Genomic DNA, 24,554 nt, shown 5'->3' on the forward strand with positions numbered 1-24,554 from the left:
CCAAGCACTGCAGATGCACGAATGCTTGCAGGAGGAAAATCGCATACCTCGTGCACCAAGTTGTGTGTGTTGTGTTTCAGTGTTTAGCCTTCCGAAGGCTGGTGCGCTTCACCGACTGAGTAGTCCTTCTCACATCCGCACCCATCTATACAGGAGGGAGGGAGGGAGGGACGTAAACAACACTCGGACCAGGGAACCGGTGCAGGGAACTAACAACAATCAGCTGCAGTCCCACAATGCACTTGGTCTATCCTCAATTAGATTGTCGGAAGTTATAAATGCCTTCACAATGACATTCAATAATGTGTTGTATGCACCAATAAGGATGCTGAAGGATGAAAAGTCGTGCTTTTTCACTTTTGCATAGTGGAACCTCTAAGGTGTAACATAATCTGCCTTCATCTGGAACTCTCATATTCATCTGTTCATGTCAGAACCCCACAACCTTCAATAGAATGCTAAAAACACACCTCTTTAAAACTGCTACTCAATTCTTCAATGCATATTTGCTTTTCCTTTTTGTCGTTTGTTTTCCTTTTTATTTTAGTAAGCGTTTATATTTGTTCTTATCTCATTATTTTTGTAAAGTGTCTTTGAGCGTATTCTAAAAGCGCTATATAAATGAAAATATGGATTATTCTTATGAGGGATGTCCTGATCAACATTATTGGTCTCAGATGCTGACCTGATATTTTGACAATAGATGGTAGAACTGATAGTTTTTTCAGAAGTTTGATTAAATTTAGAATTTGCTGGTATTGTTGTAAATCAGGTGACGTATTACATTTCTGATATTAAATGCTACATACATTTTTAAAACAAAATAAAGTGAATACTGCACAATAACTAAACCAAAACAAAAACTATTATTTCCTCCCATTTAAATCATTTAGGGTTTGCCTTCAAAGCCTTCCTGTATCTAAAAATGTAGGGCCTTATTTACTAAGATACTAATACCGTGCGCTAAACAGCATGTGCAATATATAAAATTGTGTGTACTATGGGCGTGTGAGCTACTAACACTGCATATACAATTTAAAGGTGGTGCAGACTGCTTTATTTAAATGAGGATTCTGCGTGTACTATATTCTGTATACGGGCCATCACCACGAAGACCCTTGATCATTTACTGCACATTAATTTTATTATGCTCCTATCTGAGGCATTATGCTATGTTTTCAAACAAGCAGGAGACATCTACCACTTTTTATGGGCATTTTAGACACAGTCGAAAGTGCATCTACAACATAACCCACTCTTTTCCCCCTTTTTTTCCCCAGCACTGAAGGTGCGCTCATTGGAGAGAGGCTGCACTTATTGTGCTCAAAACGCAAAACATTTGCATACTTCAATACGTTTTTTTTTTCCATTTATGACAAATGTTAAGAATATATATTATAAATAAAATAAAATAAATGTCCCGGGTTGGATTCTCAGGGTCTTTCTGTGTGGAGTTTGCATGTTCTCTCTGGGTACTGCGGCTTCCTTCCACCTCCAAAGACATGCACCTGGGGATAGGCTGATTGGCAACACTAAGTTGGCCCTAGTGTGTGAATGTTGTCTATCTGCAATGGGGTTTACCCTGCTTTCCGCCCGAGTGCAACAGGGATATGTTGCTGTCATTTGATTAAAATAATAAGACATTTAACTTGGTATGATGTCATGCTTGGGACAGGTGTGCTGCTGCTATGGCCACTGTGTGCACATCTGATGTTGCTCACATGTTCCACATGCTCAGGGAGGTTTTGCGTTTGCTCAGAAACAACTTTCTTATAACTTATAAATGTATGATTCAAAAACTCATGTACAAATTTAGCAAATAAAGTTCAATGTAGTGAAATAGCCAATTATGTGTTCTGTTAAAAAAAAACGTATGTTTTTGTCCCCATCTAGAAAGCTGAATACAACAACATTGATGAAAAGTCAGGCCTGTGCAGGAATTTCAAAGACATGATGTGTCTTTGCCTCAGTTAGCCACTTGGTGCCAGTGTTGGGTTACCTCCCCCAGAAAGGAGTATAAAGAGAATAAAGGCCAACTAAACAACAGGCGCCATAACTGCGACCAAGGATGTGTGCGACGGTGTCCAGATGCATGCAATTAATGTCGTTTTGATGTTAGTTTTTCTGACAAAATAAAACAAAATAATATGTCTGTTGATAATTGTAAACATACTCCAGCTCATAAACTTACAATAAAACATGCTTTTGTTTCGTCAAAGTATAATCTTGCGGCCATATTTGACGAACTCTGCTGCTTCATTCCTGCAGTGTTTTGTAACCAGCAGGCTCTATAACACGCACCCGACAAAAAAATAATACAAAAAATAACATACTACCCTATTTTGCCAAAATCTTCATTAGCTTTGGACAATCACGGAGAAATAAAAAGTATGTAAAGTGTAAAGTATGTCAACTGTGGTGTCTGCCTCAATTGTATTTGTAATCACTGTATGTATCACTCATTTTGTTTTATTCTGACTGTTCTTTCTTTTTTTGTAACATGCTAAGTGAATAAGTATAATTTTTGTACTTATTTGCCCATATTTCTGCAAATTAACCCAGATATGGTAACACTAGCGCAGTAGAGAATATGTAACGATTTTTGGGCAAGAACATATTTTTCTTTATTCAATTTTGACATATTCCTTTCCACTTTATGTTGTATGTTTTTTTAAATGGGATTTCTAGTTAATTTTCTCATTTATTATTGCACTTAAAATTTGGTTGGTTTTATTCTTTTAACGTACACCTATTTGTATTGACTTTCCCTTCTGCTGCTACCGAATTGCACCATTTTAGTATTACGGAGATTCAAAGGTAGTCTATTTTTGTCAAACCATCTTTTTAATATGTTCATTTCTTCTGTTATTATTTGTATTACCTTCTGTGTTCTGTCCTGAGCAAAACGCAAACGTTGTGTTGTGTGTTTACCTCGCACACGACACTGTAATTGGTGGTTCTCCAGCGTTGTTTGCAGACCTTCCATTCCCATACTTGTCTTCTTTCGGGGTTGTGGGAAAAGCGATGTAAAAGCTTTCCACAAATCTCGCTGAACAAGGGGGCATTTTTAAACGTCGCAAAACTATCGAGGAAGTGCCGCAAACACATAGCATCGGCTCAAAGTTGGTAGCAGTCATGGAGCCCTGTAGTCACGTGAGTGCCTTTTGACCAATTATTGAGATCTGAACTCTCTTTATACACGACTGACCTGCCCATGACCTCCCCCTTGCTTCCTCTGCAACCAAACGGCTGCTCATGCTTTGACTGATTGATGACAGGGGGGTACATTTTTAATTGCCGGCTTTACCAGAAGGGCATACAAATAACATAAATAATGTGACGACATAAAGATAAATTCCTGGTGATTGGTGAACATTATTAATCCTAAATCTGGTTTTACTGGACCATTAAAGACTCGTACTTATTTCAAAGTCTGCACTTTTCAGTTGAATGGGAGCGTCTATGTTTCTCACTAAATTATGCTTTGGTCAGTTCATGCAAGTCATGCACTTTTTTGGCCAATGTTTTAAAAAAATCAAGACGATTACGATTATCTATCATACTGTACCACTTGAAGGTTCCACTATACTTCTTTCGAGGTATGTTTGAAATACATGTATATGCGAAAGGGCCCAGAATGCCAAAATTTGGTTGGTGAGTTTTGATAATTTCTAAGCTTATATGCATTTTTGCATCAGCTAAATGGGCTTTCTTAATATAACAGTGGTTGTGTTTAAATGCACTCACTTTTCGAGTCAGCCTGGTTCTGTGTTCATCAGCAGCAAAATCTTCTTTCTCCTCCCTCTGCAAAAAGACAATTCTAATATCAATACAAACATCCATTCTGTGCAAAGCTACTGTTTGAATTGCTCATTAGAAATGTTAAATCATGGGAAAAGAATGCTCTAACTTCATTTAAAACATATGTTGGTACAACGCATCTTTCTGATCAAGGGGAATGTCGTCACCAAAATGATCCATTTTGATGAGACTTGAATTTGCCAATGGTTGCGATCATGACATCTTTCCATCAACTCATTAAAAAAACGATAAGAAGAAAATGATATGGATAACATGTTTCTCCTCTGAAAGACAAGAAAGCAGCGGGCGTAGATGCCTCAACCTGACCTTCCCCCGCCTCCTGGTGAGGGAAGCCCAGTTCCTTGCCAAAGAGCTGTGTGCCCTGCTGGAGGCGCCCACAAAGCACATGTGACAGAACAGTCTATAGCTAGAGTATGGGCAACTCTGTTTTAGAGGATATCCTAAATGATTGGTCAAAAGCCCTCACGTAACTGCATGGCGCCATGTTGGACACCAATTTGCAGCACTGCACTTTCATTTAACAGAACAGTTTTTCCGCTGTGTAAACATGCCCACTCGTCAAAAATGCGGGAAGCTTTTGCATCGCATTAAATACAATTATGGAATGGAAAGGTTAGCCGGGATGGCTACTGCCAATGAATGGCACCAGTATTTTGTGTGAGGTAAGCAAGCACACATACACGTGGGAAACGTGGTATATCTCACTCTCAGTAACAGGGAATTCATACATTTTGACTGACAAAACTTTGCTTCAAAATTGCACCTTTTCTATATGTGTCACCAATAATCTAAACTAAACTAATAACTATTGAAGTAAAAAGCAGCATGGGTTTAGTATTTAAGTTAAAGCCCCACTTAAGAACTTTCCGTTTTGGTTGATTTTGGCGGCGCCAGTGGACCAAAGCGGTAGTGTTTTGGCAGAAGGAAGACCACATTTCCCTTTGAGAACTAGCGCATACAGCAGGGGTCCTCAAGTACAAATCTTGAAGGTCCACAAATGTTTTTTTGAAACAGGCTGGGTCCGTTTATTATCGGTCAAGCTTATATAGTAGCAGGAGGTAGGTAGTAGTTTAACATTTTCTTAAAATTAACAAAAATAAAATAAATATCCAATAAAATACATGAAAGATTTTCTTTGAAACAAAAATAAATAAGAACTTAAATAAAACTTTCAGTTTTAACAAAAAATAAATACTTTTAAACACAACCCTCCTATCCCTGGTAAACAAATGATCTCAGCAGATCTCATTCATGTGCAAATATAACTATGGTACAGTACATCCCCATTGTGTAAAACACAGCTGCTCAATGGGAGAATTGGGCTCTTGGGGTTGAAACCAAGACTTTGAACTTTGGCACAAAACATTTGATGATCATTGCCACTGAATAAATCCAGGCCAGTGTCATTAAGTACACTTCTCTGAAATCATGAGAAGTGTACTCATGATTTCAGAGTACACTTCTCCAAGACTTGCACAAAGGACAGACTGGTGGATTATGCAGTGATAAGATATCAGGCCAGGGTGGTGTTCTCTCAGACGCGGAACCAGTCCCTTCTTTCTCCCCAACATGGCTGGAGCTCCATCAGTAGCAATGGACACAACTTTCTTCAGATCTATCCCTTTTTCATTCAGCATTTCTGATATTGCTTTATAGATGTATTCTCCCCTTGTTTGTCCACTGAGGTTTGCCAGGCTCAAAACATCTTCAATAAACTCCCCCTTTTCCTCATCATAATACCTCACAAACACCAACAACTGAGCATTGTCAGTGGTGTCAGTGGACTCATCCACTGCTAGGGATATGCACTATGCGTTTTTTTTATCATCACAAAGCTGCTTGGACAAATCACCAGCCAGTATTTCAGCACGTCTGGTAGCTGTGGCATCAGAGAGTGGGATTTGATTTATTTTAGCTGTCATTTCCTCCTTTTCTTTGCCTTCAAACATGGCACCCATAACTTCAGTCAAGCATTATTTAATTATTTCTGCATCAGAGAATGACTTCTTGTGTTTACCCAAAACCCATGTTGCTATTTGTTTTTGTGTCATAGATTTAACAAAAATCTTGCTTGATGTTTCATATGACTTTTTCAGCCTCGTGATTTCTTTTTTTCTTAGCTCTGAATCATGAGGAAATGTCTCTTCAAATTCGCGCTGCTCTTTCAGATAGTGACGTTTCAGATTGTCACTTTTCACCAGAGCAACAGCACTGTTGCATATTAGACACATTGGTCTGGTACTTGCAGTAGGTAGGATGAAACATATTGCTCTGTCCATTCTTCCTTGAAACGTCGGTTTTCCCTGTCCACCTTTCTTTTACCAGCCTGAGCCAACTTGGAGCTTGCCATTGTGATTTGATTCACATTCAGTGACTGACGAGTGAACAGTTAGCGAAGTAGCGATACGAGACAACTGTGTGCCTGCAGCGAAAGGCTCCATGCACTGTACACATGTGTATGACCCAGGTGGTAACAGCCTATCAGCGCGTCGTTGTGATAGAGATGACAACCCATACCCCGGAATCAGCCAATCAGAGTGGCGTTCTCTCGCTCTTACTCCGTCTCTCTCTCTTTCTCTCTCTGAGAGAGAGAGAGAGAGAGGGAGAGAGAGAGAAAGAGAGAGACGGAGTGAGTGAGACAAGGAGAAGTGTAAACGAAACGTGGAGATATTTGACTAAAAACAACAAAGAACGTTGACTTGCGCTAGCGATAACTCAAAGATGAATCCAATTATTATATTTTTTTATAATAATTATAATTATGATAATTAAAAAAAAATAATTTATTTTTTATTTTTTAACTATAATTCGTGCTAGGTCCGGACGGACACGTCGCTGGGTCCGGACATGGACCGCGGTCCGCCTGTTGAGGATCCCTGGCATACAGCATCAAACCGACACGATAATACCACAATGATTCAGTATTACTGACCTTTCCACAGCATGAACCTATATATTTCACTCAAACTTTATATTTGACGTTTTCAGTCATCGCATTGTTTTTTCTTCATACAGTACTTTTGAGTTTGTTGCGTGGCTAGTCGTGTCAGTGTCGAACTGCAAACTATCAAGCTGGTGGCTATTTATTGCTACCACGCAAATTTCTGGTAGCTAACATTAGCATTACTAATTTTCACTTAAGCATCGAAAGTTGCTTACTAGTTTAGCAGGAACAGAGCCAAGGCAGCATTTACTCCTCATCTTTGAGCGCACACCAGCGAGTGAAAGCGAGGGCAATGTTGATTGCCGACTATCCTTTTATCCGGGTAGCCTCCCTTTTTCTTTTTTTTTGTCTTCTCAGGCAAAACTTTTTGTTTCTTTGGTTATTTTTTAGCTTCTGCCATGATAGCAGTAATTGCACATAAGTGCTCTTCTTCTTCTTTTAGTTCGCCTTGACTTCCGTATTTTTAACGAATGGGGAAAGGGGGGTAACGTATGCCGCAAATCATGTCAGCACTTTTGTAGTTTTTTGTGTGGTGGGTTCCTGCCACCCTCCTCAAAGTTGCTAAGTGCTAGTAAGAGCAATACAGACCCCCTCAGGCCATGACAAGTATCATTCAACTAGTGCTGCCTTGGCTCTGTTCCTGCTAAACTAGTAAGCAACTTTCGATGCTTAAGTGAAAATGATAATGCTAATGCTAGCTACCGGAAATTTGCATGGTAGCAATAAATAGCCACCAGCTTTTAGTTCGCCTCGACTTCCGTATTTTTAACGAATGGGGAAAGGGGGGTGACGTATGCCGCAAAATATGTCAGCAATTTTGTAGTTTATTGTGTGGTGGGTTCCTGCCACCCTCCTCAAAGTTGCTAAGTGCTAGTAAGAGCAATACAGACCCCCTCAGGCCATGACAAGTATCATTCAACTAGTTGTAAGTCGATCCCAAAGTTATGGAAATATTTGATGAAGGTTGAAAAGTTACTTAGTGCTGCGTTAATATGGTGATTATAAAACTAGGAAGCCATGCAGATTTGCCACAAGCATAGTGATTATAAACAATACATTGGGGCAGCCACAACAGTTGACATACTTCACACAAAAGACATAATTTATCTGTAATTGTTGGTCCAAAGCTAATGAGGATTTTGGCCAAATTAGGGTAATGCATTTTTTTTGGTCGTTCTGTATTTTTTTACGTACATTGCGCTGGCGACAGTGTTAGAGAGTTAGTCACGAAACACTGCATGAATTTAGTGGCAGACTGCATCAAATACAGCCGCAAAATTGCCTCAAAATTATACTTTGATTATATAAAAGCATCTTTTATTGTAAGTGCATGAGCTGGAGTATGTTTAGAACTATAATTCAACCTATTATTTTGGTTTATTTTGTCTGGAAAACAACGTCAGAACGACTGCAATTGCATGTTCTCGGGCACAGCCGCACACTCCCTTGGTGTCCAACATGCCATGCCTGTGGTTCAGTTGTTGATACTCTCTCTATGCACGGCTCTGACATGTGAGAAACCTGTGTCACACACCGGAGTCAGCAGAGCCTCTTGGGCAGCGCGGAGGCCTGATGCGCTGATGTCCCGTCCCGACGATACTGATCCCACCCAGCCCTGCAGGGTGTCCTTTTCAGGTAAGTAGGGTTGAAACGCACCGCCGCCGACCAACCTGACATTGAAACAGGAGAGAAAGTGAGCAGTAGATAAAGTGAGAGGATAAGTAGACATAGAAGTGACTTACCGGTTGTCGCCATTGTGTTCGCCAGCTCGGCTCAAAGTGGACATCTCACACTGGCCGTACGCCTGTTGGCCTGAAACAAGAGAAATTCCTTCCACTGAACCAAGAAGCCCTGTCCCGCCTCTTTTTGCTCCTCCTCCTGTCCCAAGAGCCTCCCCTCTCCTACCATCCGACCTCTGACCTCCCAGCTGGCCGTTCAAGTTGACCTTGGGAACGGCGCCACTGGCTCTGACCTGGTCCCTTTCCGCCAGCGCGCTCACTGGCTCCAGTGGCGCCTCCTCCTCCTCAACCTCCTCATCCTCCTCTTCCTCCAGCTCCATGATGGAGCCACTCGCCCCGCTGGCTCCACTGCTGGGGCGGCCCAAGCTGTAGGGAAGAGAGAGCGTGGCGCCCTCCGAGTCGTCCGCTCGACTGCTGCCGTCCAAAGAGGAGTCTTCCACGGTGACTAGCGACGGGCTAACCCCCGCTGGCCACACCTGGACGTCGGACATTTCCATCAAGGTGTCTTCCTCAGTGGCCGCTATGGGGGCACATTCCAGACTGGAAACTTCCTGCCAGTAAGGCTCTGCCCCCAGAGGAGAAGGTAAATTGTATTGCATGGAGGCTGGAGACAGAAGATCCTCCTGAACTAGTCCGTAACCTGGAGGGAAGACAGGGGCGAGACAAGAGAAATACTAATGCCATGCAGGCACAGCCAGGGGGGAGGGGAGGGAGTGATGGGAAGGCTCCAAACCTAGTTTCCACCAAACAGTACAGTCCCGCTCCATTGGTACAACACAGGTTTGTTAGAAGTTGTAAACATCACTGATCAGAGCTTACAGAAAATGCTGGCTTCTGACTGTCTAATTAGGCAAATGTCTGAAAATATGCCGTATAATGTCAATCAAACAATATTGTGGTGAATGTGGTTAATTGGTTCCATACATGACCGCGATAAACATATTTAAATGTATAAACCATTACATATATACATAAATACAATATTTTCATAGTTACTACATAAAAACCCTATTTAAGACCTTCTAAAAATGTTTTTTTTTTAACATTGATTGATTGATTGATATATTTTTATTTCAAATATGCATAAAAACAAGAGCAAACCTGATCCAATACAGTGCTATAGCCTTAACAGACATTATAACAAAATGAAAACAATGGAAAAGAAAAAAACAAAAACAAATGAGCATTGGACTTTCTTTTTTTTTTTTTACATATTTGAAAAGGAGTGAGAAGAAGTTTACACTTATTTAATCCCACCCCTTTTCTTTAAATCATAAATTACTCTGAGCTAGAACTACCTGTTCACTCAATGTACAAACTTAATGAACTTGCATATACATAAATTATAGATATATACATACATATGCACACTACACACATACATAGCCACACCATTACCACTAGTGATCATGGAAATGGTATCATGCCACCACAGCAACACCACTGCCTCAATGGGCAGCCCCACACTCTTCTGTAACATAAACAAGCCAATATCAAAGCCCTTCTTCATCTCTGTACCTCTGGAATACCATGTACCTATACTTCTTTTTAAACTGGTTTATGTTTGGACATTGCTTTAACTCCACATTCAAACCATTCCATAATTTCACTCCACAAATTGAAATGCAAAAACTTTTAATGGTCGTTCTATAACTAAGCATTTTGAAATTTAAATTCCCCCTTAAATTATAACCGCCCTCTCGTGTGCTGAACAATTTTTGAATGCTTCCCGGGAGTTTATTTATTTTGGCTTTATACATTATTTGTGCAGTTTGATAAAAAATAATATCATTACATTTTAATATTTTTGACTGTAAGAATAGTGAGTGAGTATGGTCCAGATATCCAACCTTGTTGATGATGCGTACAGCTCTTTTCTGAAGTGTAGTTATTGAATTTAATGAGCTTTTATAATTATTCCCCCAGACTTCCACACAGTAGGTTAAGTATGGTAAAACTAATGAACAGTAAAGAATGTGGAGTGATTTGTGATCCAGAACCTGCTTTGCTTTATTTATTACTGAGATGCTTAGATTGTACATGTTTTAAATGTGATTTCCAGTTAATTTGATCGTCAATTGTAACTCCAAGGAATTTTATTTCAAAAACCCTTTCAATATCCACCCCATCTATTTGTATCTGCACCTTTGTTTCATGTGTCCTCTTTCCAAACAGCATTAACTTAATCTTAGTCAGGTTTAATGACAATTTATTGTAGTCAAACCAAGTTTTTAGTTTACTCATTTCTTCCATAATGACTTCTTGCAATTGATTTAAGTCATCCCCTGAACAAAAAATATCAGTGTCATCAGCAAATAACACTAATTTCAATAATGTAGACACTTTACATATATCATTGATATATAGGATGAACAGTTTTGGCCCCAACACTGACCCCTGGGGGACACCACAAACAATATCCAAACACGATGAACAGCAATCCCCCAACTTCACAAACTGTTGTCTCTTATTTAAGTAACTTTTAAGCCAATCTAGTACAACTCCCCTAATTCCATACTTTTCCATTTTATTGATTAATATATCGTGGTTAATTGTGTCAAATGCTTTTTTTAGATCAATAAATATTCCCATTGCATATTGTTTCTTTTCTATGGCATTTGTGATTTCCTCTATTGTTTCAACTATTGCCATTGATGTAGATCTGTTTGATCTAAACCCATATTGACAGTCAGAGAGTAATTTATGTTTTTCTATAAATGCATCTAACCTGTTATTAAATAGTTTTTCTAATATTTTAGAGAATTGTGGAAGTAAAGAGACTTCACGTAAACTATAGTTTGTGAAGTGGTGCTTGCTCCCAGTTTTAAACAGAGGTATAACTTTAGCTATTTTCATTTCATTTGGAAATGCGCCGGTTTGAAATGACAAATTACAGATATATGTTAATGGTTTTGATATCCCTGTAATGACCTTTTTTACCAATGCCATACTAATGTCATTGGAGTCAGTGGACATTTTGTTCTTATATTTGTTTACAATATCCAACACTTCTTCTTCACCCACTGCATTTAAAAACATAGAATTGGGATTTCTCTCCAACAATCCCTCCATATTTTTACCAGTTGTCCGTGGATCTGGGATTTTTTTTGCAAGTTCGGGTCCAATACTTACCGGTACAAAGAATTTATTGAAGGCATTAGCCACATCTTCCATATTATCATTTTCTTTACCATCATTCGTGAAATACGTTGGATAGTTAATTGAAGAGGTACTGTTTCTTATAATACTGTTTAATAAATTCCATATTCCTTTGATATTGTTTTTATTATCATCTAGTAATTTCTTATAATACTCTCTCTTATTTGACCTTATAATATGAGTTAATTTGTTTTTATATTTTTTATATTTATTTTCTGCTTCTTTTGTTTTCAATCTTATAAATTCTCTGTAAAGAGTGTTTTTCTTTTTGCAAGCATTTTGCAATCCCTTTGTGATCCAAGGACAATTAGTATATTTTCTTTTACTGGTGCATTCTTTTATTGGGCAATTTTTATCATATACTGACCTAAATATTCTCAAGAATATATTGTAAGCGCTATTAACATCACCATTTTCATAAATTACATCCCAATTCTGCTCCAGTAAATCATGTTTAAATGAACTAATAGATTCCTCTGATCTCGTTCTTCTGTATTGGGTTGGCTTTTCTAATTTTTTTGTCCTGTAGTTTCCATTAAATATCAGAAAAACTGGGAGGTGGTCAGTGATATCTTTGATCAATAGCCCACTTACGGTCTTATTCTCAATATCATTAGTGAATATGTTGTCGATTAGAGTGGCAGAGTGGGACGTAATTCGACTGGGTCTGGTGATTTTGGGATATAGACTCATACTGTACATTGTGTCAATGAAATTATCTATATCATTATTTTTACTGGGATTTAACATGTCAATATTAAAGTCTCCACAAATGAAGACAGCTTTATTAACATTACTCTTCTTTGAAAACAAGCATTCCATCCAATCTGTAAAACATTCAATGCTTGTACCTGGCGATCTGTATATACAACTAATAATGACATTTCTACTTTTTTCCATACAAATTTCAACTGTTAGACATTCAAGTAGGTTATCAACCACAGTTGTCATATCATCCAGACGTTTGAATCTCAAGGTGTTATCCACATAGATTGCCACCCCTCCACCCCCCTTGTTTTGTCTATTCATATTAATAAAGTCATAACCATCCAGTTCAAAATCTGTCACTTTTTCACTGTTAATCCAAGTTTCAGATACTGCAATTATGTTAAATGGTTGAGAAAAGGTGTGTAAATAATCCTTGATGTCCTTGAAATTCCTGTTTAGGCTTCTACTATTAAAATGGATAATGGACAATTTGCCTTTAGTAATAATATTCTGGTTGTACTGTTCATTGGTGTAGTAGCAGCAGTTCTCATTGATATTGAGGAGGAAATTATTGTCCGGGTCTATATCATGTTCCAAGTCTTGTAGGTGGTGCTCAGTGTATTGAGATGCTTTCAACTGTACATTGTCATATTCACTTACCAACTGAATTATGTGGCTAGTGTCATCTTGCGTATTGTCAATGTGTGTCACCATGATTGTGTTTAATCACTTTTACCTTACAGTCCAGTTCAAACGTCATATTCGTTCAGACCTCGATGTTTCTAATCACCAGCACTTTGGCGTTCTCCGGAGTACTGTTGAGTTTGATGAATACTTTACAGTTCGCAGTCCAAGTTTGTAGAATTTTCTTCTCTCTCCTCATTTGGCGTGCTTTTCGGGCTATATCAGCATTTCGTTTGGTCAAATGGTTGTTCATATACACGTTTGTTCCTTTTAGCTTTCTTCCCTGTTTTAGCAACGCGATCTTGTGCTTTCTGTTTACAAATCTCAGGACTACGCTCGGCTTGTCGTTTGTTCCTCTCCTGGGCAAAAGGTGACATGCTTCGATACTGTTACAGTCCAGTTGTATGTCCTTGGACTGCATGAATATACCGCCACCTGTCGCTCCATTGATATGATATCCAACTCCGCCGGCTCCTCTCCATTCGCTGGGTTTACTGCTCGTGCGTAAGACCGGGGTCTGATGCTAAGTCCGGTGATGATCACATCATTGACCCGCGTGTACTGCTCAATATCAGCAACTCTGTTCTCCAGGATTGCGATTTTCTTATCTTTCTCCAGATTGTCAGCCCTCATCTGATCCAGCTGCACAACAAGGGCCATGATGGTTTTCTGCTGCTCCTTGATCGTAGCAACTTCCTCGATCAGAGTGTCGATTGACTTTTTAAGTTCGCTATAATCAGCCTTGGGCGCCATCTCGTCTTTGTAACAGCGCACCGGCTATAGTTACTACAGATATGCACTTGTTAAATTAATTGCAAACTTTCTCCTTACATTATTAAACTTAAATGTTTGGAGTAAAATTCGCGAGCGCCGGTTCAGCTACCGGAACAGGAAGTGTATGTATATTGGTTGATATCATTAAGAGAGCCCTCGAAACATGAAATAACACCCTTTAGTAGGGACGTATACCGTGTACTGATATGTTTTGGTACCAGTTCATAATTGGTTAGGTCCGGGAAGACCGTTAAGATTCTGGACTAATGATATTGCTATCTGCATTTTTTTTTTATCCAGCTGACCGTCGCTATTATGACACGCTGTCACATTCGGTTCAAGTACCGCAACTATACAAGGGTAGATGATAATACGCTTGGAATAATCACAGATAAGAAAGCAACACCACGCCAAAGTTTGTAACAATAATTCCTCCTAGTCCCCAAAGTCACGCGCGCTAATAAGAGTTAGTGTCAGTTTGAAGCGGACGCCATTTAACATACGACCGCCGCTATGGCGCGTCATCAACCTGACCGTTCTTCTAAGGGTTCCACTAATCCACAGGCCAATATTAATCCACTCAAAATACATTTAAAAAAATGACTGAGACTTTTCATTCATATAATACAAACACTACACAGACACACATATGATGATGGCTGTCAACACCGGCTTTCGGTCCGTCACTCAAATAGGTCCATGTGCAACATTAAAACGAATAAGATTTCCTATTGTTACAAAATGCACACCAACCTAACATGCTAATTGATTGTATTGATTTATATTACGTATTTGATATGAGATATCATGTTAAAGGTCTGTGAATGAACACGAATAACATACATGAATATTATTTTACTTTATTATTTACCAGTATTATTCTATTACTATTATTTTAAACGTTATTATAGAGACAAGCTGTAAAAAATGCAGGGATATACCGAGTGTAATTGTAATAAATAGAAACACAGTGATGAATCTGTGGGGTCTTTAAAAGAAGATGACATCATTGCATTACACCTTGCACATGCACACATAATTGACTTGTTTAAGACCTAAAAAGCAGGTGTTAATAAAACATGGCTGCTGTGAGATGTTATATTATGATGTTGCTGGTGCACAACCTTGTTCTAATAAAAATGCATTTTTTCCACATCTTTATTTGCACAAATTACACATAGCACTGAAAAAAGTACCAATGAATTCCAGTATCGATAAGGACTATCGATAATGGAATTGGTATCGATAAAATCCTAACTCTATATATCCCTACCTTTGAGACACCTTTCCACTCTTCATTCCAATATAGTAATGTTGCCTGAGGCTGAGCCAATCAGTGAACAGTGAACTCTGATTGGTTTGCTCGCCTCTCGTGGCCAATACTACTGTACTATTTTTATTTTTAGTTCATTTAGCTATTTTAATGCTTAAAATGCTTAATTCAGGCCAAAAATGTTGTATGATATGCTTTAAAAAAAGAAGAAACAAATCCGCAACGTGGTGAAGCTGCAATATTTGAAGCGAGAGAATATGTGGCGAGGGACGACTGTATTACTGAAAGTGCATTACTACGGCATTCGCTATCACGTCTCTCTCTCTGTCATGACGTGTGCTTCTTTAACTGATACCATGATGCAGCTGTGTTAGAGTATGATGGTAAACCTCCCTCTCTGACCCCTTAAGAGTGGCGCTTGACAATGAGTGGACAACTGTTTACCCTTGTTCCATCCCTGGGTAGTGTGAAGAAGGCAGGGCCAGGCAGGTTAAACTTTACCTGTATAAACACTTTAGAATCACAACAAAAATACACAGTTAACCCATGATTGCTTCTGCATGTTACATTTTGGTCCATAGTCTACACCCATATTATCGCATGGTAATACTACTGAAACCGGTAGAGTAAGGTTTTTAGGGGTGTTCACTTTCGAGACGATACCGATATTGGAGCCTTGAATATTGGCCGATACTGATATCATCCCGATACCATATCAGCCCGAATTATAGTACATACTTTTATTGTTTTGTAATGTGGAATGCTAGACAAGGCTTGATCAATTACAATTACTCAGAGAACAATGGTAGCTATGAAAAACACTAACCTTATGACAGACTTTTGCTTTTGAAGTGGAGTGGTAATTTGTTTATTGGCGACACCTAGTGCTCAATAATATATCAAATTAAAGGCGTGACCTAGTACATTGAATGATGCGGACACGTTTGTTACTGGATACATTCTAATATGCTATTGCCTTGGACACTTTGTATCTGAAAGTAATATACTACAATATTTATTTAATATGTGTTTATCAGAATCAGAATCAGAATCGTTTTTTATTGCCATTGTTTGAGAACGGGTTCACAAACTAGGAATTTTTCTTGGTGCAATTGTGCAACATAAAACACATAACACAGAATCCATCCATCCATTTTCTACCGCTTATCCCTTTCGGGGTCGCTGGAGCCTATCTCAGCTGCGTTTTGGGCGGAAGGCGGGGTACACCCTGGACAAGTCGCCAGCACAGATAGACAGACAACATTCACACTCACATTCACACACTAGGGCCAATTTAGTGTTGCCAATCAACCTATCCCCAGGTGCATGTCTTTGGAGGTGGGAGGAAGCCGGAGTACCCAGAAGGAACCCACGCAGTCACGGGGAGAACATTCAAACTCCGCACAGAAAGATCCCGAGCCCGGGATTGAACTCAGGACCTTCGTATTGTGAGGCAGATGCACTAACCCCTCTATCGCCGTGCTGCCCCCATAACACAGAATAGGTAATAAAAGGAGCTGTAACTGAGCTATCAGATCTTGTTATTGTTCATGTGCCTGATGGCCGAGGGGAAAAACTGTTCAGGTGGCGGGAGGAGTGGGTCTGGATGGACCGTAGTCTCATGCCTGAGGGGAGAGGGGAGAATAGTTTGTGACCAGGGTGAGAAGAGTCAGCTGTGATCTGACCCACACGCCTCCTAGTCCTGGAGGAGAACAGGTCCTGGAGGGATGGGAGCTTGCAGCCAATCACCTTCTCAGCAGCACGTACGACGCGCTGCAGTCGATGCTTATCCTGGACTGTGGCGCCGGGGAACCACACGGTGATGCAGGAGGTGAGGATGGACTCGATGATGGCTGAGTAAAACTGCACCAGCATCTCGGTCGGCACCTTAAGTTTCCTCAGCTTCCGCAGGAAGTACATCCTCTGCTGGGCCTTCTTGATGAGGGACCTGATGGTAGGCTTCCACTTGAGGTCCTGGGTGATGGTGGTGCCCAAGAAACGGAAGGAGTCCACAATGGAGACGGGGGTGGGAGAGTCAATCAGGGTGAGGGGGGATGGTGGGGCTGTGACTTTCCTGAAGTACATGATTATCTCCACTGTTTTCTGGGCGTTCAGCTCCAGGTTGTTGAGGCTCTCCTGTAGGCGGACTCATTGCCATCCGAGATGAGCCTGATGAGGGTAGTGTCGTCCGCAAACTTGAGCAGCTTTACGGACTGGTGACTGGAGGTGCAGCAGTTTGTATACAGGGAGAAGAGCCAGGGGGAGAGTACACAGCCCTGAGGAGTACCAGTGTTCGTGGTTCAACTGTCCGAGACAATCTTCCCCAGTCGCACGTGTTGTCTTCGGTCTGTCAGGAAGTCATTGATCCAACTGCAGAGGGAGTCGGCACGCTGAGTTGGCAGAGCTTGTCTCGTAGCAGTCCAGGAGAATGGTGTTGAAGGCAGAGCTGAAGTCCACAAACAGGATCCTGACGTAGGTTCCTGGGAAGTCCAGATGCTCCAGGATGAAGTGGAGGGCCAGGTTCACTGCATCAGCCACAGAACTGTTGGCTCTGTAGGCGAACTGCAGTGGGTCCAGGAGGGGGGAGGTGATGTCCTTGAGGTGGGGCAGGACCAAGCGCTCAAAGGACTTCATGACCTCGGACGTCAGCGCCACCGGCCTGTAGTCATTAAGTCCTGTGATCCGTGGTTTCTTGGGGACATGGACAATGGTGGAGGTCTTGAAAGCAGGACGGCACGCGGCATAGCTCCAGAGAGGTGTTAAAAATGTCAGTGAAGACAGGAGCCATCTGATCCGCGCAGTGTCTGAGGGTGGAGGGGGAGACACCATCCGGCCCGGGGGCCTTCCGCGTGTTCAGCTTCAAGAACTGCTGGCTTACATCCTCCTCTCGGATGGAGAGGGCCTTTGAAGTCCTGTGATGTTCTTGGAGTCCTTTGATGTCCTTGCAGTCCTTTAATAAAGTGCTGGCGTTGGCGGGTAGGGTGATGGTAGGGGGAGCAGAGCTTTGATGAGCTGAAGGCCGTTCATGACGAGAGTGCGGTCATTCAGGGCCTGGGGGGCTTTGGGCTTATAGTTCGTAAGGGCCCTAAGCACTCTCCACACGGCCGCAGAATCATTGGAGCTGAACTGTTCCTGTAGACCAGGGGTCCCCAAACTACGGCCCGCGGGCTGGATCCAGCTCCCCAGCACCCAAAATCCGGCCCACGGGAAGACCCAAGTTAAAAAAAAAAGTGTTTTAATTTTTTTTTTTTTAATTTTATCTTTCCTTTCTAATCCATCCAAGGCAATTGTCTGAAATTCGAACGAGTGATTTCTGATCTAGCGCCATCTTTGACAAAAGCTTGTGGAACATGACATCAGTAACCAAGGGGGCGGGACTTAGAGGGCAAAGTCAGAAGTTTCCATACTGCAATATAGAAAAAACACTTTATTCTACCGATTGTGGGTTCATATGAACATATTACCTATATGAAATGAAGCCGATCTTTTTGGATCAACACCTTCAGTGCTGCTTTATGCCTCTTATGTCATCTGATCCAAACTGTACCACGGCAAGTAGAGGTTAACTGAATTGTTTGGTGGAAACACGATTTAACAAAGGGAGTCAGCCCTGTTCCAATAGAGCTGCTCAAGCCTGGGGTCAGTCCTGATCAAGAAGTTATTCAGAATTGAAATACCCAGATACAAACCAAAGCAGAACAACTGATTCCAAGAGTGAAAGATTGAAAATGTGTTAAGAGGAGGGATGTAAAGAAAGGTAAGGGGGTATTTGTCTTTGGGACACAGTGAGTTGAGGGTGGGGTCACAGGGGTTTGCGGAGTCATCAGTCTCTGTGACGGCACAAGGCTATGACTGCCACAGTGTGAAATAGTAGACTCGGCTGAGAAGAAAATAAACCTCTTCCTATACTTTACTTGTAGGGTTGGCACGATATTTTTCTTCACAACAGGCCTTCCAGTTTGATTTTGGTGAAGTGTTTGTACAAATTTAAATTAATTAAAATCTCCTAAAATAAGGTACTGCTATTCAGTAGGCAGATTAGTTTAACTGTTACTTTTGATTCATGCACTTGATATTGTAAAATACAATTTTCAAGATTTTTTTTTTTTTTTGAATGAGAAAAGTTTTTTACAACATGCCAGCATCTTTATTATCGTTCCAACCCTTCTAACATGTCCTATATTTGGAGAAAAGGCAAAGTAACTGCAGCTGCCATGCATAATAAATTATCCTACACATGCCATCACATACACGCACACAATAGAAATACCAATCATATTACTGTGGTATATTCACTACATATCTTATTGGGTACACCATAAGGGTGCATTCACACTAGTTGTCTGGACTGAAAATATAAATATAGATACTTGGTGGTCACTTAAGTGCAGTCTGGTTAGCGTTCACGCTCGTATATTTGTCAGCGGACCAAATAATGCCCTCTGAAATGTCATGCATAAAGTTGCGCATTGATTGGAAGGCATGTGTGTACATTATGAGAGGGGGAAATGATTGATTCTAAGAAGCATCACGATTGGAATGTGGGTGATTCTGAAGCAATGGACAAACATCATTATACTGATTATTTAAGTATATGAAATAAAGTAATACAGACAATTTAAAAATGTGCGGGGACACACAAAGCAAAAACAAAGCAGTAGGAGGTGAGAACACAGACTTAAGAGTCACCCCGAAACGCTGCCAGCATCCAAGTAAGCTCAAGAAGACTCTTGCACAGACAAAGAAGCTGCCCCAAGATAAGTACAAAGAAAAGCCGTTCAACACCGCCACTGTATCAGGAAACTGAAAAAAGCCCGCTAGAAATGACCACACGGCCAAAGAAATCTGCTATTTCCTCATGGAAATGAAATGATGGCACTGGAGAGAGTTAGCAAAAAAGCTAGTGTAATGAACCCCCGCACATGCGGGTTGACCTGTGAGAGCATGGAGGAGGGAGACACTCAGGCGCTCTCCTCCACAGCCAAGCACGCTAAACTGTCAGTCAATCATGGACGCCAAGACGTGACAGAAAAGCACCTAAACATACTGGATCCTCCCCCCCAGCAGCAAATGCAGCAGCCCAGAGATAAAGCAATACATGAATCAGTGATACACTTGACAGCTGCGCTATCAGAGGTGCATAAGACCCCACCCCCACCATCGCTGAAGATACTGGACCCTGTTGGCCAGCAGACCCCTTGAAGCCACGGTTTGTACTTCCGAAAAAACTACAACACGATAGCTACACTCCTGCACACACTAATATTTGGAAATAAGGACATAAGATTCACTACTATTCTATCTGGCTCTCAACAATGGCAGATGTCCCTCTCCTCTCTCTTATCTTCCTTAAATTTGCTTTTTTGTTTTGTCTCAACTTTCTTGGAGCCTATTTTTGCACTGCTCTCGAAATCTAAACAAGGAATTAATCAACTGATCGCTCACCGCAGTTGACAAGATTTTCTCGACGAAAAGCTCAGGTTCAGGGGAAACCGTCTGTCTCGACAGAACGTTTGATGCTGGATCAGGGCTGTAACTAGGATTTGACAAATACTGAGGTCAAAAATTGGTGGTCCAAGAGGAGCTTTGAAGGGCTGAAATCATGTGTATCCCAGCACCATATACTGTAAATAATATCATGTTGAGCAACAAAATGAATTTCAAGAATAACAAAAGCTTTCATTGAGGTAGAACTATCACATGTTATATTATCTGACATCATACTTGCCAACCCTCCCGGATTTTACGGGAGACTCCCGAAATTCAGCGCCTCTCCCGAAAACCTCCCGGGACAAATTTTCTCCCGAAAATCGCCCGAAATTCGGGCGGAGCTGGAGGCCACGTCCCCTCCAGCTCCATGCGGACCTGAGTCCGCTTTCCCACAATATAAACAACGTGCCTGCCCAATCATTATAACTGTAGAATGATCGAGGGCGAGTTCTTGGTTTCTTATGTGGGTTTATTGTTAGGCAGTTTCATTAACGTCCTCCCAGCGCGGTAACAACACACAACAACAGCAGTCACGTTTTCGTCTACAGTAAAGCAGTTCGTCTGCCGTAAACAGCAATGTTGTGACACTCTTAAACAGGACAATACTGCCATCTAGTGCATTTGATGAAAGCACTTTTGTGCGTGCCACACAGCAATGCATAATCAGAGAGGGTGTTCAGCATGGTTAGAAAAATAGTGACAGAGAATAGAACAAGGATGGACAATTCAACCCTTAACTCAACAATGAGTAGATGAGTGTTATGTGTGTGTATAAGTGTAAATAAATGAACACTGAAATTCAAGTATTTCTTTTATATATATATATATATATATATATATATATATATATATATATATATATATATATATATATATATATATATATACACATATATATATATATATATATATATATATATATATATATATATATATATGTATATATAGCTAGGATTCACTGAAAGTCAAGTATTTCTTATATATATATATATCCATCCATCCATCCATTTTCTACCGCTTATTCCCTTCGGGGTCGCGGGGATATATATGTATATATACATATATATATACATATATATATATATATATATATATATATATATATATATATATATATATATATATATATATATATATATATATGAAATACTTGACTTGGTGAATTCTAGCTGTAAATATACTCCTCCCCTCTTAACCACGCCCCCGCCCCCAACCACGCCTCCCGCCCCCACCCCCCGAAATTGGAGGTCTCAGGGTTGGCAAGTATGTCTGACATGTTTGACAATCAGCGTGATTTTTGAACTTTTGTATTATTTTTGCTGAAGTTTAGCGTAATAAACAATTTTAACACCTTTTAAACATACATTTAAAAACTTAGCTACAATTTCAACTATGACATAGATTTGAACCCAGGACGGTCTGCTTAACACAAAAAGTATGACGCGGACTGTAAGAACCAGCGGAAACTTGGGGGAAAATCTGCCTGCATAATTTGATCAGTGCTAGGGCATAACGAGGCCAGGAAAACATTTGGTGCACAATTTTATATATATATAAATATATATATATATATATATATATATATATATATATATATATATATATATATATATATATATATATATATATATTTATACATATATATGTATATATATGTATAGGTCGGGTCGGGTGGTTGAAATAAAAAAAAATTAGATTTTAAATAGATTCAGGCGGGTGGCAGTTAAACCAATTCGGAAATATATATACATAGTTAAATGTTGTTACCCACATACAAAAAACGAGCAGGCACCTGCAGCATATGCCACAACAGAAGAAAAAAAAAAAAAGAGATGGACACTTTTACGGAGCGGAGAAGGGACGCCTCGCCGGGGTCCGGGACCGAGGCCCCTTCCCCCGAGAGGGCCCCACCGGGAGCCGTAGCTGAGGCGATCCGCGAGAAGGGCCCGACGCACGTCCAGGGTCACCACCGCGCCCACCGCACCGACACCCCGCCTCGTCCGCCTTCGCCGCAGCCGGCGTCACGCGCAGCAGGTAAGCAGCTTACCTGCCCGCCACCCCCGTGGCCGGGGGCTCGTAACAGGGGTCACTCCGCGCGCTCCGCCCGCGCAGCTTACCTGCCCGCCACCCCTGTTGCCGGGGGCGCGTAACAGGGGTCACTCCGCGCGCAGTGCGCTCACGAAAGGGGTGGGGCTCACCCTGGTTGATATAGAGAGCAGGACGGTGGCCATGGAAGTCGGAACCCGCTAAGGAGTGTGCAACAACCCACCTGCCGAATCAACTAGCCCTGAAAATGGATGGCGCTGGAGCGTCGGGCCCATACCCGGCCGTCGCCGGCAGCGAGACGCGCTTGGAGGTGCGCTCAGCGCGGCTCCCATATGATTGCGCACTGGTGTGCGTCTGGGTCGTGACAGCGTGGCACGCGAATGTCTGTGCTGCATTGGATCAGTCTCCTTTCTTTAACAGGCAAAAGCTTTATAACCTCACCATACCTGCCAACTTTTGAAATCAGAAAAACCTAGTAGCCAGGGTCCAAGGGCCACAGGCCCCGGTAGGTCCAGGACAAAGTCCTGGTGGAGGGTTCAGGGCTTCGCCCCCCGACGCAAAATGATTATTAGCATTCAGACAGGTTAAAATGTTGCTAAAACCATCACTTTTCTATCAGTCACAGTGACTTTTCAAAACAAAAATATTACAGCAAAAATCATATGGGTTGATTGACATGTTTATTCTGTAAGCTAACTTCAATAGTTTGAAATTATTTTGACAGTTAATGCCAGTTATCCTGTCAACCTTTCACAAGACTTCAATTTGTTAATTGAAAGTATAAACAGTATAAACACTTTTTACAGTAAACAAATGGTAAAACAGTACTAAACAATTCCATTAAAAAAAAAATTGGTGTCATTATTAACTTTCTGTCCAAGCTTGTATAATCTACTGCCTTGTTCAATTGTAAAAAATATTCTGTGCCTAAAATTCACATTTCTATCACAATTATCATACTGTAAACATGGTAAGCTGACTTCATTAAAATTAATAGTCCTGTCAATAGCATGGAATTACAATTCAAATGTAGTTTTTTTGTAAGCCTTTCAAAAGAATTCAAAATATGAAAAATTAATGAAAATTAATTTAAGCCATCAGACACTTGAAAAGTGGCACATCACATCTCTAATGTAATCATTTTAACTTTTCAACAGAAATAGCACTGCAAAAATATTAAGGACATACTTCTGTATTTTGGTAGTTATGCTGTCAACATTTAACAAGATTTCTTCAACTTGGACTTGAAAGCATAAATAGTATAAACACTTTTAACAGTATAACAGTACTAAACAATTCCAATAGATAACATTGGTGTCATTACCTTTTTGTGGCTAAAATCCAAATTTATTCTATCAGATTGATCATACTGCAAAATGATATGGTAACTTTATGATAAGTTTACTTGAAGTGGCATAAAACACTGAAAGTGATTGTTCCTATAACCCCTTTGTTTCAAATGTTTGTTCCACTTGTGGCAGTCGGGCACCAGCATACCGTCTTTGACAACTTGAAGTGGCATAAAACACTGAAAGTGATTGTTCCTATAACCCCTTTGTTTTAAATGTTTTATGCCACTTCAAGTTGTCAAAGACGTGCTGTGAAATACAGCCGACAGGATTGCGCACCAAACACGAAGCAAGGCCAAAGTGCATGCATGGTGCAGGAGAACAAAGGACTTCTTTCATTTAAGGTTTGTGATAAACCATCAAACTCATTCGTTAAAAGGACTCTATAGTAATATAAAGCGAGTTTTTCTGGACATTATCATGCAAGAAAAGTTTATTTTTGGGACCGCGATCACCACGTAATGATTTTTAAAGGTTGCATTACAAACATTTAACTGTCCCATGTGATCAGCCAGTGCGATTGGAAGTCCATGCTCAATTATTGCCTCCGTAAATAAAACTTCGGC

General features: G+C 40.6%; 1 protein-coding gene across 7 annotated transcripts in view; it reads right to left on the reverse strand.

Moving 5' to 3' along the window:
• The window catches only part of ank1b (ankyrin 1, erythrocytic b), a 302,181-nt gene that overhangs the window by 2,382 nt on the left and 275,245 nt on the right, over positions 1 to 24,554 (reverse strand). For 5 of the 7 annotated variants that reach the window (XM_061927319.1, XM_061927314.1, XM_061927317.1 and 2 more), the window contains 4 exons: positions 8,509 to 9,145; positions 8,301 to 8,436; positions 3,748 to 3,804; positions 48 to 145 (listed from right to left, as the gene is read on the reverse strand). In XM_061927319.1, coding sequence (XP_061783303.1) covers positions 77 to 145; positions 3,748 to 3,804; positions 8,301 to 8,436; positions 8,509 to 9,145 — 899 coding nt within the window. In that variant the 3' untranslated portion in view covers positions 48 to 76. The remainder of the gene's footprint in view (positions 1 to 47; positions 146 to 3,747; positions 3,805 to 8,300; positions 8,437 to 8,508; positions 9,146 to 24,554) is intronic. The other 2 variants (XM_061927316.1, XM_061927313.1) reach the window with 2 other exon arrangements.

Source organism: Nerophis lumbriciformis, linkage group LG32, assembly GCF_033978685.3.
Source record: "Nerophis lumbriciformis linkage group LG32, RoL_Nlum_v2.1, whole genome shotgun sequence".
Lineage (NCBI taxonomy): Eukaryota > Metazoa > Chordata > Actinopteri > Syngnathiformes > Syngnathidae > Nerophis > Nerophis lumbriciformis.